The sequence below is a fragment of the Theobroma umbraticum genome, unplaced genomic scaffold (genome assembly GCF_002168275.2).
Source record: "Theobroma umbraticum cultivar Fairchild unplaced genomic scaffold, ASM216827v3 scaffold_12.1, whole genome shotgun sequence".
NCBI classification, from domain to species: Eukaryota; Viridiplantae; Streptophyta; class Magnoliopsida; order Malvales; family Malvaceae; genus Theobroma; species Theobroma umbraticum.
Window position 1 is genome coordinate 1,514,365 of NW_018397269.1, and position 11,846 is coordinate 1,526,210.

The 11,846-nt window shown below is 33.9% G+C and overlaps 1 protein-coding gene across 5 annotated transcripts in view; it reads left to right on the forward strand.

Annotated features, from left to right (window-relative positions):
* LOC110425692 (protein DETOXIFICATION 14-like) overlaps positions 1–4,167 on the forward strand; it is an 8,086-nt gene extending 3,919 nt beyond the window's left edge. For 2 of the 5 annotated variants that reach the window (XM_021440634.2, XM_021440637.2), the window contains exons 2-6: positions 1,951–2,495; positions 2,599–2,685; positions 2,807–2,863; positions 2,988–3,226; positions 3,316–4,167. In XM_021440634.2, the coding sequence (XP_021296309.1) occupies positions 1,951–2,495; positions 2,599–2,685; positions 2,807–2,863; positions 2,988–3,226; positions 3,316–3,704 (1,317 nt within the window). In that variant the 3' untranslated portion in view covers positions 3,705–4,167. Of the gene's footprint in view, positions 1–1,924; positions 2,496–2,598; positions 2,686–2,806; positions 2,864–2,987; positions 3,227–3,315 lie in introns of all 5 variants that reach the window. The other 3 variants (XM_021440636.2, XM_089785164.1, XM_021440635.2) reach the window with 2 other exon arrangements.
* Positions 4,168–11,846: the final 7,679 nt, after the last annotated feature.

Sequence of the window (11,846 nt, forward strand, 5' to 3'; positions counted from 1 at the left end):
GCCACAGGAAAATCTCCATTTTCTATTGTATACACAAAGTCACCACGGCATGCTCTTGACTTGGCTAAGTTGCCTAGAGTTCCTGGATTTAATGTAGCTACAAAAAATATGGCTAATCAGTTACAAGCTGTTCAAGCAAAGGTGAAACAAAAATTAGAGCAAGTTAATGCCCAATATAAAAAAGCTACAAATCTACACTGCAGGAAACAGATTTTTGAAGTGGGAGATCAGGTGATGGTGTTTTTGCGAAAAGAGAAAAGTTTCCAGTAGGGACTTAGAGTAAGTTACAACCTAAGAAGTACAAACCATACCATATTTTGAAGAAGATCAATGACAATGCGTATGTTGTGGATCTACTAGACATAATGGGAATTTTCAAAACATTCAGCGTGGCGGACATTTACCAATTTTGTTCATCAGATGAACCCTTATATCCAGATATATAAATTAACTCGAGGTCAGGTTTTTCTCAAGAGGAGGGGACTGACGTAGAACGTCTAGTAGATAATATCTTGGAGCAGGCTGAGCATCAAAAACCAAAACGTAAAGCCCAAAAGTCATAAATGGGCATATTCACAATTTTAATATTTTCCTTATTTAGTTAGAAGTCTTACATAGAAAGTATAAGTATAATAAAATTTCTTTTTTACTTGTATTAGGACTTTAGGATAGTCATGTTTTAATTAGAAATAAAATATTTATTTTATTTAAATCCCTTATTAATTATTCTAGTTATACTAGACAACCAGAGATAGAGTTTTGTTAGGACTTGGACCATAATACTATAAATAGGACTCTTAGGCTTAGTTTTTAAATGATCGAATAATATTCTTAAGTTCTTCTTTCAAACTTGAGTTTAAAGTTTCAATATTTGAAACTTGGTTATTAACCTTAACAATATGCTACGGTCGGTTGCAACGGGCAACCGACCGTAACCGACGATTGTTTTTGCAACCGTTAGTTGTTTCGATCGGCCTTATCGGTCGATCGGCTTGGTCATCAGGGGGGACTCTTTTCCCGCCGAACTGACCAAATAACCGATGACTCTTTTTTTTTTTGGGTAGAAAAACAAAACAACCTTTTCTAAACCCCTAAAGGCTAAAGGCTTTACCCCTTACCCCTTATGGTCTTATCTGACTTTTTGCCTAATTTCACCCCCAACCTAATTTTCCCCCTCCCTCCCTTTCCTGTTTTCTGCTCTCCCTGACTCCCTCTCTTCTCTCTAACCGACCGAAATCAACAGCCAGTCAACCACCCTAAAAAACTGACCAAATTTACCGAACCGAGACTCCTAAAAACCAATCGAAACCGGCATTACATCTTATGCGGTTCGGTCAGTTATAATGTTGAAATCTTTTTGCCAGTTTTTGGTAAAAACCGAACCGAAATCGATAAAATCGAGTTATGTACACTCCTAATTAACCTTAAAGGTCTAGTCAAGTGTTAACTTTTATTTCCACACTAACTCGCTACGTCAATTTTGGTCCCATAGGCCATAAATAAAAGTCTTTTTCCCATTTTGGGACCTGGTTTTTAATTATGGCAAAAACGCACGGAGGCTAACAATTCCAGTGCAGGCCATGAATAAAGGTCTTTTTCATTTTGGGACCTGGCTTTCAATTATGGCAAAAGTTTGGTGTGACAATTTTGGTTATAGGTCATAGAGGCTAATAATTCCACTGCATGGTCTAGCCCATAAATTATATCTCAATTTTGTTAGGAGTTTTGAATAATGAAGTGCATATTTTTTATGGTACTGGCAGCTTTTTTTCCATTTCTTTCATTTCATAGCAGATTGGAGACAACAAAAAAAAAATCTTTAAAATTTATTTAAATATTTAAAATGTTTACTTTATTACTCATTTATGTTTAATTTTTGGAAATTTTTTTATTAACAAAGTCTTCATTCTCAATATGAAACTAGTGACATTATCTTCATGTGCCAAATAGTTTGGAATGGCTGGTGCACTGGAAACTCTATGTGGACAAGCTTATGGAGCACAACAATATCAAAAGCTTGGAACTTACACTTACTGTTCAATGGTTTCTATCATTCCTGTTTGTATTCCAATATGTTTTCTCTGGATATTCATGGACAAGCTGTTAGTATTGTTGGGTCAGGACTCTGAAGTTGCAATGGTAGCTGGCAGTTATTCAATCTGGCTTATACCTGGATTGTTTGCCTTTCCATTTCTCCAGTCATTAGTTCGCTATTTCCAGTGTCAGGGCTTGATCCTTCCCATGTTCTTGAGCTCTTGTGCAGCTCTATGTCTCCATATACCCGTCTGCTGGACTCTACTACACAAAACAAATCTAGGAATTATTGGGGCGGCTTTATCAACCGGATTATCTTACTGGTTTAATGTAGTATTGCTTGGGATTTACATGAGATACTCTTCATCATGTGAGAAATCCCGTGCTTTCATCTTCAACGACATTTTCTTAAGCATCAAGGAGTTTTTTAGCTTTGCACTCCCTTCTGCAGTGATGGTTTGGTAATGTACAAATCATTTTTGGGTATTCTGCGTTTCATCGTTTTTTGGGTTTTATTTTGTTTGCAGTTTCTAGTAATACCCTCTTTCATTATGGTAATTGTAGTCTTGAGTGGTGGTCATTTGAGGTACTTATACTGCTATCAGGACTTTTACCAGATTCAGTGCTTGAGACATCAGTTCTTTCCATATGGTAAACTTCTAAATCAGTGAGTTTGTGTTTAAAAACTTCAATCTTCAGTTCAGTTTTTAATTTCTATGTAAGGGTTTCAAAAAGAAGGATGCTAATCTCCCTCTACTTTTTCTATGAGAAGCCTTACAACCACTTCATTTCACTACCTCGTACCATATGGGATTAGTGCTGCTGCAAGGTTAAATCCATAATTTTTCCTTCTATACAATTGTGCCTAAATATTAGCAATAAACATATATTTTTACTCCAAAACGCACGATCTTTATGTCTTTAATGGAATATATGCCTCTGCTACTTGACAGCACTCGGGTCTCAAACGAACTAGGAGCAGGAAATCCACAAGCAGCTAGACTATCTGTAAGTGTAGCAATGGTACTTGCAGCGATAGAGCCAATCATGGTGGCACTTACTCTCTTTTGTTGCCGCTACGTTTATGGATACTTATTTAGCAACGAAAAGGAAGTTGTCAATTACGTCAGAGAAATGATTCCGCTGCTTTGCATATCGGTTATAATGGACAGCTTACAAGCAGTACTTTCTGGTCAGTGCTTACGAATTAGATAAAAAAATGTTGCTTAGCTTTTAGGGGTGAAATCAGCCGTTTAATTCTTGCCTTTTTGTGTTAATTAGGTGTTGCCAGAGGAACTGGGTGGCAGCACATTGGAGCCTATGTGAATCTTGGTGCATATTACCTTTTAGGAGTTCCAGTAGCTGTCGTGTTGTGTTTTGCACTAAATTTGAGAGGGAAGGGGCTATGGATTGGAATATTGGCAGGGTCTACTGTTCAAGCATCGCTCCTTGCTCTCGTTACTGGCTTAACAAATTGGCAAAAACAGGTTTTCTGTTATAAAATGGTCGATGTAATATATGTAGAGTGTAGCTTAATTCTGCAGACAAAGCATAACTTTGTTGAAAACTGCAGGCAAGCAATGCAAGGGAGAGAATGTTGGAGGGGAGTTGCCCAGCCAACAATGAATCAGCTTGAACAAGCAGGAAACAGAGGAAAGAAAAGGCGATGATACGTAAAAAGAGAAATATGTCAGTCCTAATTTTAGTTGCAACCCCAGTTTGTCTGTTGACTTTTGTCCTCAACAGATTTCTAATCTACCCTTTCAGCCATGCATGGAGTACTAAGCAAGTGAGCAATCCCAAAATCGTTTCAGGCCAGTTTGAGTTTCATCATAAGAAGAGAAATCTAATAGTATAAAGTTTACTATATATTATTTCTTGAGGATGAAGTCCTGTTTCAACGACGAGACGGATACCTCAAAATTCATTCCAAGTTAGAATATTTTGATTTGTCTTTTGGATTTGAGGGGCTTCATGGATACGAATATTTTGATTGAGAAAACACATCACCTATGCCACTACCTTAATTGGAAGAACTTATTGTATTCCTCTAAAGTTGGAAAAACTACTAGTTAGCGCCATATGCAGCTTCCCTGTACAATTACCTCTAATCAATTTACTTAATAGTCAATTTCGGGTATTCAGTTTCTCATATAAGTAAAAATTACAATATTCATTATCTCGGTTTTTTTTTTTTGTTAAAAAGAAAAAATCATTGGGTTGGAAACTTTACATCCAAATACTAATCATCTCATCAGGCATCAAAATAATAATTACAAAAAACTTTTAAATGGGAAGAAAATTTTAATTTTATGCAACAAGCAATAGTCTCATATAAAAATTTATGACACTTCTACAAACAAGAGAAATCACACACAGAGCAGGGGGAATAGGGAAGGAAAAGCTACATAACCTCCAATTGCTTCAAAGAGAGACAACAAAGTTCCTCATTTTCCTCCACTGGCAGCTTTCCTTGTGGGCTGTAGTGCTGGTATATAAACTCCAAAGGCAATTACTTGTAACATCTTTAAGTACACTAGTATGGTGGTGGATGGCCATTCCAAGGCGGAGGTGGTCTATATGAATCAAAATATGGTGGTGGAGGGGGTCCAGGAGGACCGGGAGGTGGTGAAAAAGCATGAGGAGGCGGTGGTGGTGGTGGACCCGCTGGTGGATGATGGTGATGTGGTGGTGGAGGAGGTGGCGCATAGTAGTCAGGACGAGGCGGCGGAGGTGGTGGCGGTGCACCATACACCTGTGGTGGTGGTGCAAAAGGATTCCGTGGGGGCGGTGGCGGTGCAAAAGGGTCTTGTGGAGGCGACGGCGGCGGTGCAAAAGGGTGTGGTGGGTGCCTATGGAATGCCATTGTTGTGATAGAAAAAAGTATTCATCCACTAAATGCTGGTGTTGGTCAGGATATGGATTGGATTTGCTTATATAGAATGGAATTGAAGGAATTGAAAAGGAAGTTTCCAGATGTAATTAACTCATTTGAGACTGCTAGTTGGATGACTGGTAGATTAAACGTGTGTACATTTTTCTTTGCCAGGAAGAATTGAATTGCTCGATTTTCTTTTACAGGTGTGAAGCTCTCAATTGTTTGCTTGTCTTTGTCAAGGTAAGCGGCATGAGCATTTTCTAAATGGTAAGGCTCACAATAACCGCTTATCGATTTAATATAAAATTATTTCTCAAACCCAAAAAATAATTTAAATATTTCGATTGAAAATTCAACTAAATGTGAACAGAAAGATATCTAATGGCTAGCTGTTTCACGCAGCTTACGCCATAGGTTTTTTCTTTTCTCATTTTTTTAAGTTAAAAGTTGGGTCATATACGAATTTTGAAAAACATTTTTTTATTAAATTAGAAATTCATTTTTGGAAGTTAGAAATTGAAATTTAAATTAACTATAATTTTCAAAAGAGTTAAAATGAAATTAGTAGACAAATTCAATAAAAAATTTTAATTGATGATATAAATATTGAATTTATCTTATTTTTAGATTATAGACAAAATACACATATGTTGTTTAAACATATAATGTGCTTTATTTTAAACAAGCTATTTATTTTAAATTAATTATTCTATTATTCCCAATAACTTCAAGTGTTGTAGTGTCTTAAGACAACATGATATAGTCGATTGATAATCAATTTCAACTTAACATCCTTGAAATAAAATTTATTTCCCAATTATTCTCAATAAAAAATATAAAGTACACCAATGATGTTTTAAATTTATTTGTTGAACAAATCCAACAACAACGCGCGAGTAATTAATTATAAAAAACATTATCTAATATATCGTCAGTAGAATTTAAAAACTTCATCGAATATTTTAGAAGATTGTCATATACTTCATTAAAATATATTTAAAAATTTTAATTAATTAATATAATAAATAAAAAGGCATGAAATAATTTTCTTACAACATATATAATATGTTCTTAATTATAATTAATAATAAATGTCAAACACTTGAAAGTAATATTTATGGATTTTTTATGGAATAAGATGCGGGTTGCCATAATAATAAGATGAAATTGATGATAATTATAAATTATGGGAATCTCCGTATACATTTATCAATGTACTTTGTATATTGGTCGAAACTATATGGATTAATTAGTTATGATTATTTGTTGTATGCTATTATATCTGTCAATAGTAGGATGCTGGCTAAATTTTCTCGACAAATGTTTCCGTATCTAATCAAGAACTTGAACATATATTTGTATACCAACGAGAAAATACATGAGATTGATTCAGAAATAAGCCAAAACGATAGCCAAATTATTATGAGCTATAATAACTGATTGAAGTATAGGAAAATAAAGAATAGTACTGCCATTCCAAGTTATAAAAAAATATAAACTGCACAAGAATTTGCTCATGATGATGCACTAAGGATTATTATAACTGCAGTGACATTCTTACAACAATGTAAAATGGAGACATCATCTAGCATTGAGCATAACAATATATTCATTTATTTGTTGATACAATACTAATACTATGAGAATCTATTCAAATTGGTATGCTCTAAAGCTAGTAAGGGGGTTGCGGAGGATGATGAGGCCCTAGGGCAGGAGGTGGAGGAGGTCCTGGTGGACCTGGAGGAGGTGGAGAGTGCTCAAACGAAGGAGGTGGTGGCCGGTGCCGATTGAATGGAGGTGGTGCAAAAGGATTAGGTGGCGGTGGTGGAGGGTGAGAAAATGCGGGTGGCGGCGGTCCAGGTGGCCCGGGTGGTGGTGCGAAGGGCTCTGGTTCAGGTGGTGGGGGATGCCTGTGGTGAGTCATTCTCGTGAGGAAGTGGTTGAGTAAATAAATGTTTGGGGCTTGGGGCTGGACTTGTTTATATAGAAATTATAGAAGGATGTAGAAACCAGAAATAGAGTGCATATGACTAGTAGTTGAATCTTGAAACTAAGAATATCGGTTCAATTACACGTTTCAAAAACAGGCAAAATATGGAAAAACTGTGGTTCAAAATCATTTAATGCTTGTCCCACAAGGAATTTGATAAAAACAGAGACGTTACAAATCTATCCAGGTGTGATTAATATTGACTCATGATGATTTCATGGCAAGTCATATTTGATGAAACTGTTCGACCTACCAAAAGTCCAAAACCGTGTTCGTTTTCGATTGAACTGAAGACTCAACTGCCAATGGGAGATCCAACTTAGTCCAATTTCTTAGCCCCGAAGGTTTGAGATTGGAGACCTTATTACACTGTATATATTGACATAATTTTTTCAACAAAAAAAAAAGGAAGAAAGAAAGGCAAGAGGCATTTTCATATTAAAGTACATAAAGAGTAACGGTCCCAACAAAATGAAAATGTGGAAGGAGAGATATGTCATGGCCCAATCGGTTTGGGCTTACAATCCAACTATTCAAGGTTGTGGGTCGTATCTCTTTGCAGTCAAGCATTTTCAAACAGAGGCTTTCTATTTCTATTTCGTCCAATCCAACGCTTCAATTTATATTTATCTTTAAGAAGCTATTCTTCATTGAGAGTCTAATTACCATTAGAGATGAAATCAAAGCATTTAACTCAATAATTGCCTTTTTAATTTTACTAATAATTAATTATTGTGTCAACCAGTTTCTTTCTATGTCAATAATAGAAAGAAAATAATTAAAGAAATTTAAATCATTAAATCCTTATAAATAATTAATTATGCATTTAATTTTCCTTAAAGATTATTCTCCTAGACCTCGTTTAGTTAGCAGTTAGACTTTGAATTTTTCATTTTTTACATTGAGACTTCAACTTTTTATTCAATTCTTTCTACATCTAATATGAATTATAAAATTTGAAACAGATTTTTTTATTCATAAAAAGAAATTTATACAATATTATTTCTAATTATATTATAATAGTACTTCAATCTAGTGTTATTATATACTATTTTACTTTTATTTCATTTTTTTTTGGATAAATCATTTTGATTATATATATATATATATATATATATATATCCATAATGAAAATGATTCCAAAGACAGAAAAGCAACAACAAATCCAAAATTACAACTATTGGAATATATGTTAGATTATATGATGGAAATAAGATAAGAACAAGAATAACAATACTACTATTTGTTATGCAAGTGCGTGGCATTCATAATTATAGCTACTCAGGTATGCTACATTAAGTGAGGGGATGAAAGGTGATGACAGAAGAATAGAGAGCACAAAGGAGTGAAATGCAGGCTCCATGCATCTCATCATCTGTGCTCTCTATCTTCTGTCAACAACATCACCAGTTCCTCCTCATCTGTAGTAACAAAAAGAATCAGTTAAAAGTAATTGGAGAGACAGGCAGATAGGAGGGAGATACTTGGAGACTCTGGCAACCTCTGATCTCTTCAATGGAGAGAAAGTAGAATACTACTGGTGATACTCTTCTGGAGAGAGGTAGAAAGAAGAGTTGTGCTTTTGAGAGCTATGGATGACCTAAGATGATTTCTCCATATCCCTATTTATAGTGAAACTCTACCTCTTTTGTCCCTCACTGTTACTTGGTTTTGATGTCACACGAGACTACTTTGAATAATATTTGTACGTGTCAGCATTGGTGCTGCAAATCATTTTAGGGTCAGATGACATATACTTCATTCTTGTTTGCGACAACACAAGACCTGGATAGATATATATACATACCACAGAAATAAGGGATAAACATGTGTTATAGATCAATGTAAAATTTAAAGAGGGAGAGAGGAGGAATAGACAACACATTGTAACCAACAACAATTAGTTGCAAGTAAAGAGACTCTCTTGTTTTCAAGGGTCAGTAAACATACATATGCACCTTAAACCTAATCAATGGGTAATTTATCTCACCTATTAGAGAGGGGGGAATCTAACCTATATACAAAGAAGACTGTAATTACTTCGAAATTGATGGCTCGGCGGTTTCCATGTTTAATTTCTTTATTTTAGAGGGGAATTACTGGTGGTGATCTCTGGACTTAATACTAGGCCATTATCCCAATTTTTTTGGCAACAAAACGCGTATCAAGCATATTACAACTGATGGATTATTTGTACATAGATATAAATTCAATGGGAGTGGATTACACTTTGTCAACTCATCAACAATTTATAAAATGATTTTTAATATTAATTGTTAATTAGTATTAACTATCTCATGTCAATTTAAGTTTTTTAAATTAATTTATATATTCAACCAAATCTCTTAAGGTTACAATTAGAGAAAAATGTTATATAACTTGTTCATTTTATTATTCAACATCAGTTAAATTTTGAATTTGTTAGATATAAAATGTCTATCCTAAATTAATATGGATGATGATGTGATAAGTTATATTTTATATTAATATAGGTTATATACGTGGTAGATGTATGTTTGTGAAATTTTGCATAAAAAAGAAGTTACAAAAAGAAAAAAAAAAATGGGTGTATCTACTTGTACAGTTAAACTTTTGTAAATTTGTCACTAACAACTAATGTCACGCTGAAAACTAGTGGAAATTAACTTCAATTCACATGGACAATTGTCGAGAAGAAAACTAAATGGCATGACATCCGTAGTTGGTAAGCCAAGAACTTAACACGAAATACACATTGGGAGAAACTAGAAAGAGAGATGGGGAGGGGAGGGGTGCGTGAGTGATTTGGCGTGCATGCAAGTTGAGAAGAAAGCAGAGGTGGGGATAACTAGCCTTGAGCATCCCCGTCGCAATATTAAAGCCTTATCCTGCTAACTCTCATCTGTCGCCTTTTGACAAGTATAAAGTGGGGCGGTGGCCATTCTTCATTCCACATGGCATTACCCCATATCTCCACCCTCTCTTCTTCTTTTCTCTAAATGTTCGATTCTCACAGCCAAACCGACATATGCTTTCCCCTCCATCGACTTATCTGCATCCAACCATTTACTTTGTTTTCAGTAAATTAACTCACTTCATGGATCTATTTTCCTTTTCTTATCTACAGTGTTTGTAGACATTTGATAAGTTTAATTAATTAAAATATTTTTATTTAATACACTAATTTCATCAAATTCAAAAATAAATATACATCAATTATTATTTTTTTGTAAGTACCTTAGTTGGTACGTATACGCACTTGTTGACATTTTCTATCTTTTTAACAAAGAATAATTATAACTTATGCTACTCAATCAAAATTTGAATGTCAAGAATAATTTAAGAAGGTTAGTGTTTGTTGGCGGAAAAATGAAGAGTGACATTAACTTACAAGTCTGTAGATTGATGAAAAAGCTATTGACAGTCATTTCTATTGAATTTTAATCTCCCTAGTGAAGTGGTCAAAACGGAATGAGATTATTGTGATAAGAATAGAAGAAGTATTACAAATAAGTAAAAAGATATAATGGAGGCGACAGAGAGAAAGATTGGTACTGTTCCTGCAGTGTTTAGTGTTAAAATAGGTGAAAGAGAATAGGTGAGTGGTAGAGTAATGGCTGAGAATAAGTGACGGTAGAGTAACTGTATTATCAAAGCACTGGAGTAAGACTGAGAATAGTATAAGGAAGGACTAAATATAAGAGAATAAGAAAGAGAAACTAAGAGTGAAAATATGTTTGCACTAGCTCTAGAAATTTTCTTTCAAAATGAATTGTCAAAGCTCTATATATATAAAGCCACCAAAAGGAATAGTTATTCAAAAATAAGTTTTAATGCACTTAATGACTAACAATATTAAGAAAAGCTTTAATGTGTATAATGAGTAATAGTTACTGAAACTCATTATGTGATCATTGAAGTAATAATCTTATGATAAAGTATGATAGCCCGATTAATATTGTTAGATAAAGCATGATACCCAAGTCAATTAATATTGTGAGATAAAGCATGACAGCCTAATTAATATTATACATAATAGTCTAATTGAGTCATTGGTTTGGCGGGTGTGTAGGCCTTACAAAATAAGCCCTTAATGGGGAGGGAGGTTTCTACTATGTGTATATCTAGCGAGGTCCCTCTTTCCTTTTTAATGGATTATATTTGCCCATTGAAAGTCATCATAAACAAAAGAGAAGTGTGAAAAAGAAGGTCTAGTCGAACTAGAAAATTTCTAGTTTTCCGGCTGCGAGCAATGGCTACCTTTATGACCCAAATAGCTGCATAATAAATAATTGATACTTTTGGTGTTGTAATATTTACACATGAATTGAGGGATTCAACTTATATGTACAACTTAGGTAATATTATGGTAATATCTTGTGTAATGTGTTATGTTAATATCTTGCATAATAATTGATTGATTTTCTAAGAATATATATATTTTCCAAACCATTCGAAAAGAATAATATATTCTCCAATCATAAGATAAAATAAGATTTTTAAGATAAAAATTAATTAATTGTAAAAAAAAAGAAAATCTTTTTCATAGAAACTTCGATTCTCTGATCCTTACAAATACAAAGTTATGAAATTTTTTTTCATTCAGACTAAAGCAATTTTTGGGATTTAAAGTAACGTGAAGTTCATAGCAAAGTAATAATTTTTTCTTCTTCTTCTCTTTTCTTATTTGACAAGATTATTAGAAAAAATTTAAATTGTTTTCTTTTGATCCAAAATCATAAGGACCTAAATCCTATTGCTTTATATATATATATATATATATATATATATATATATATATTTCTCGTTTGTTTTTTCCTCTCTAGTGTCAAAGTACAAAGATTTTAGTAGTGCTTCTAGCATTAATACAGCACGTACTGTGCAAAGTGCTGCAAAAGTCAAATTCCATGACTTTCTAGTTTTATTGCAGCATGTGGAATATATAGAGGGTATTTATAGTATAGA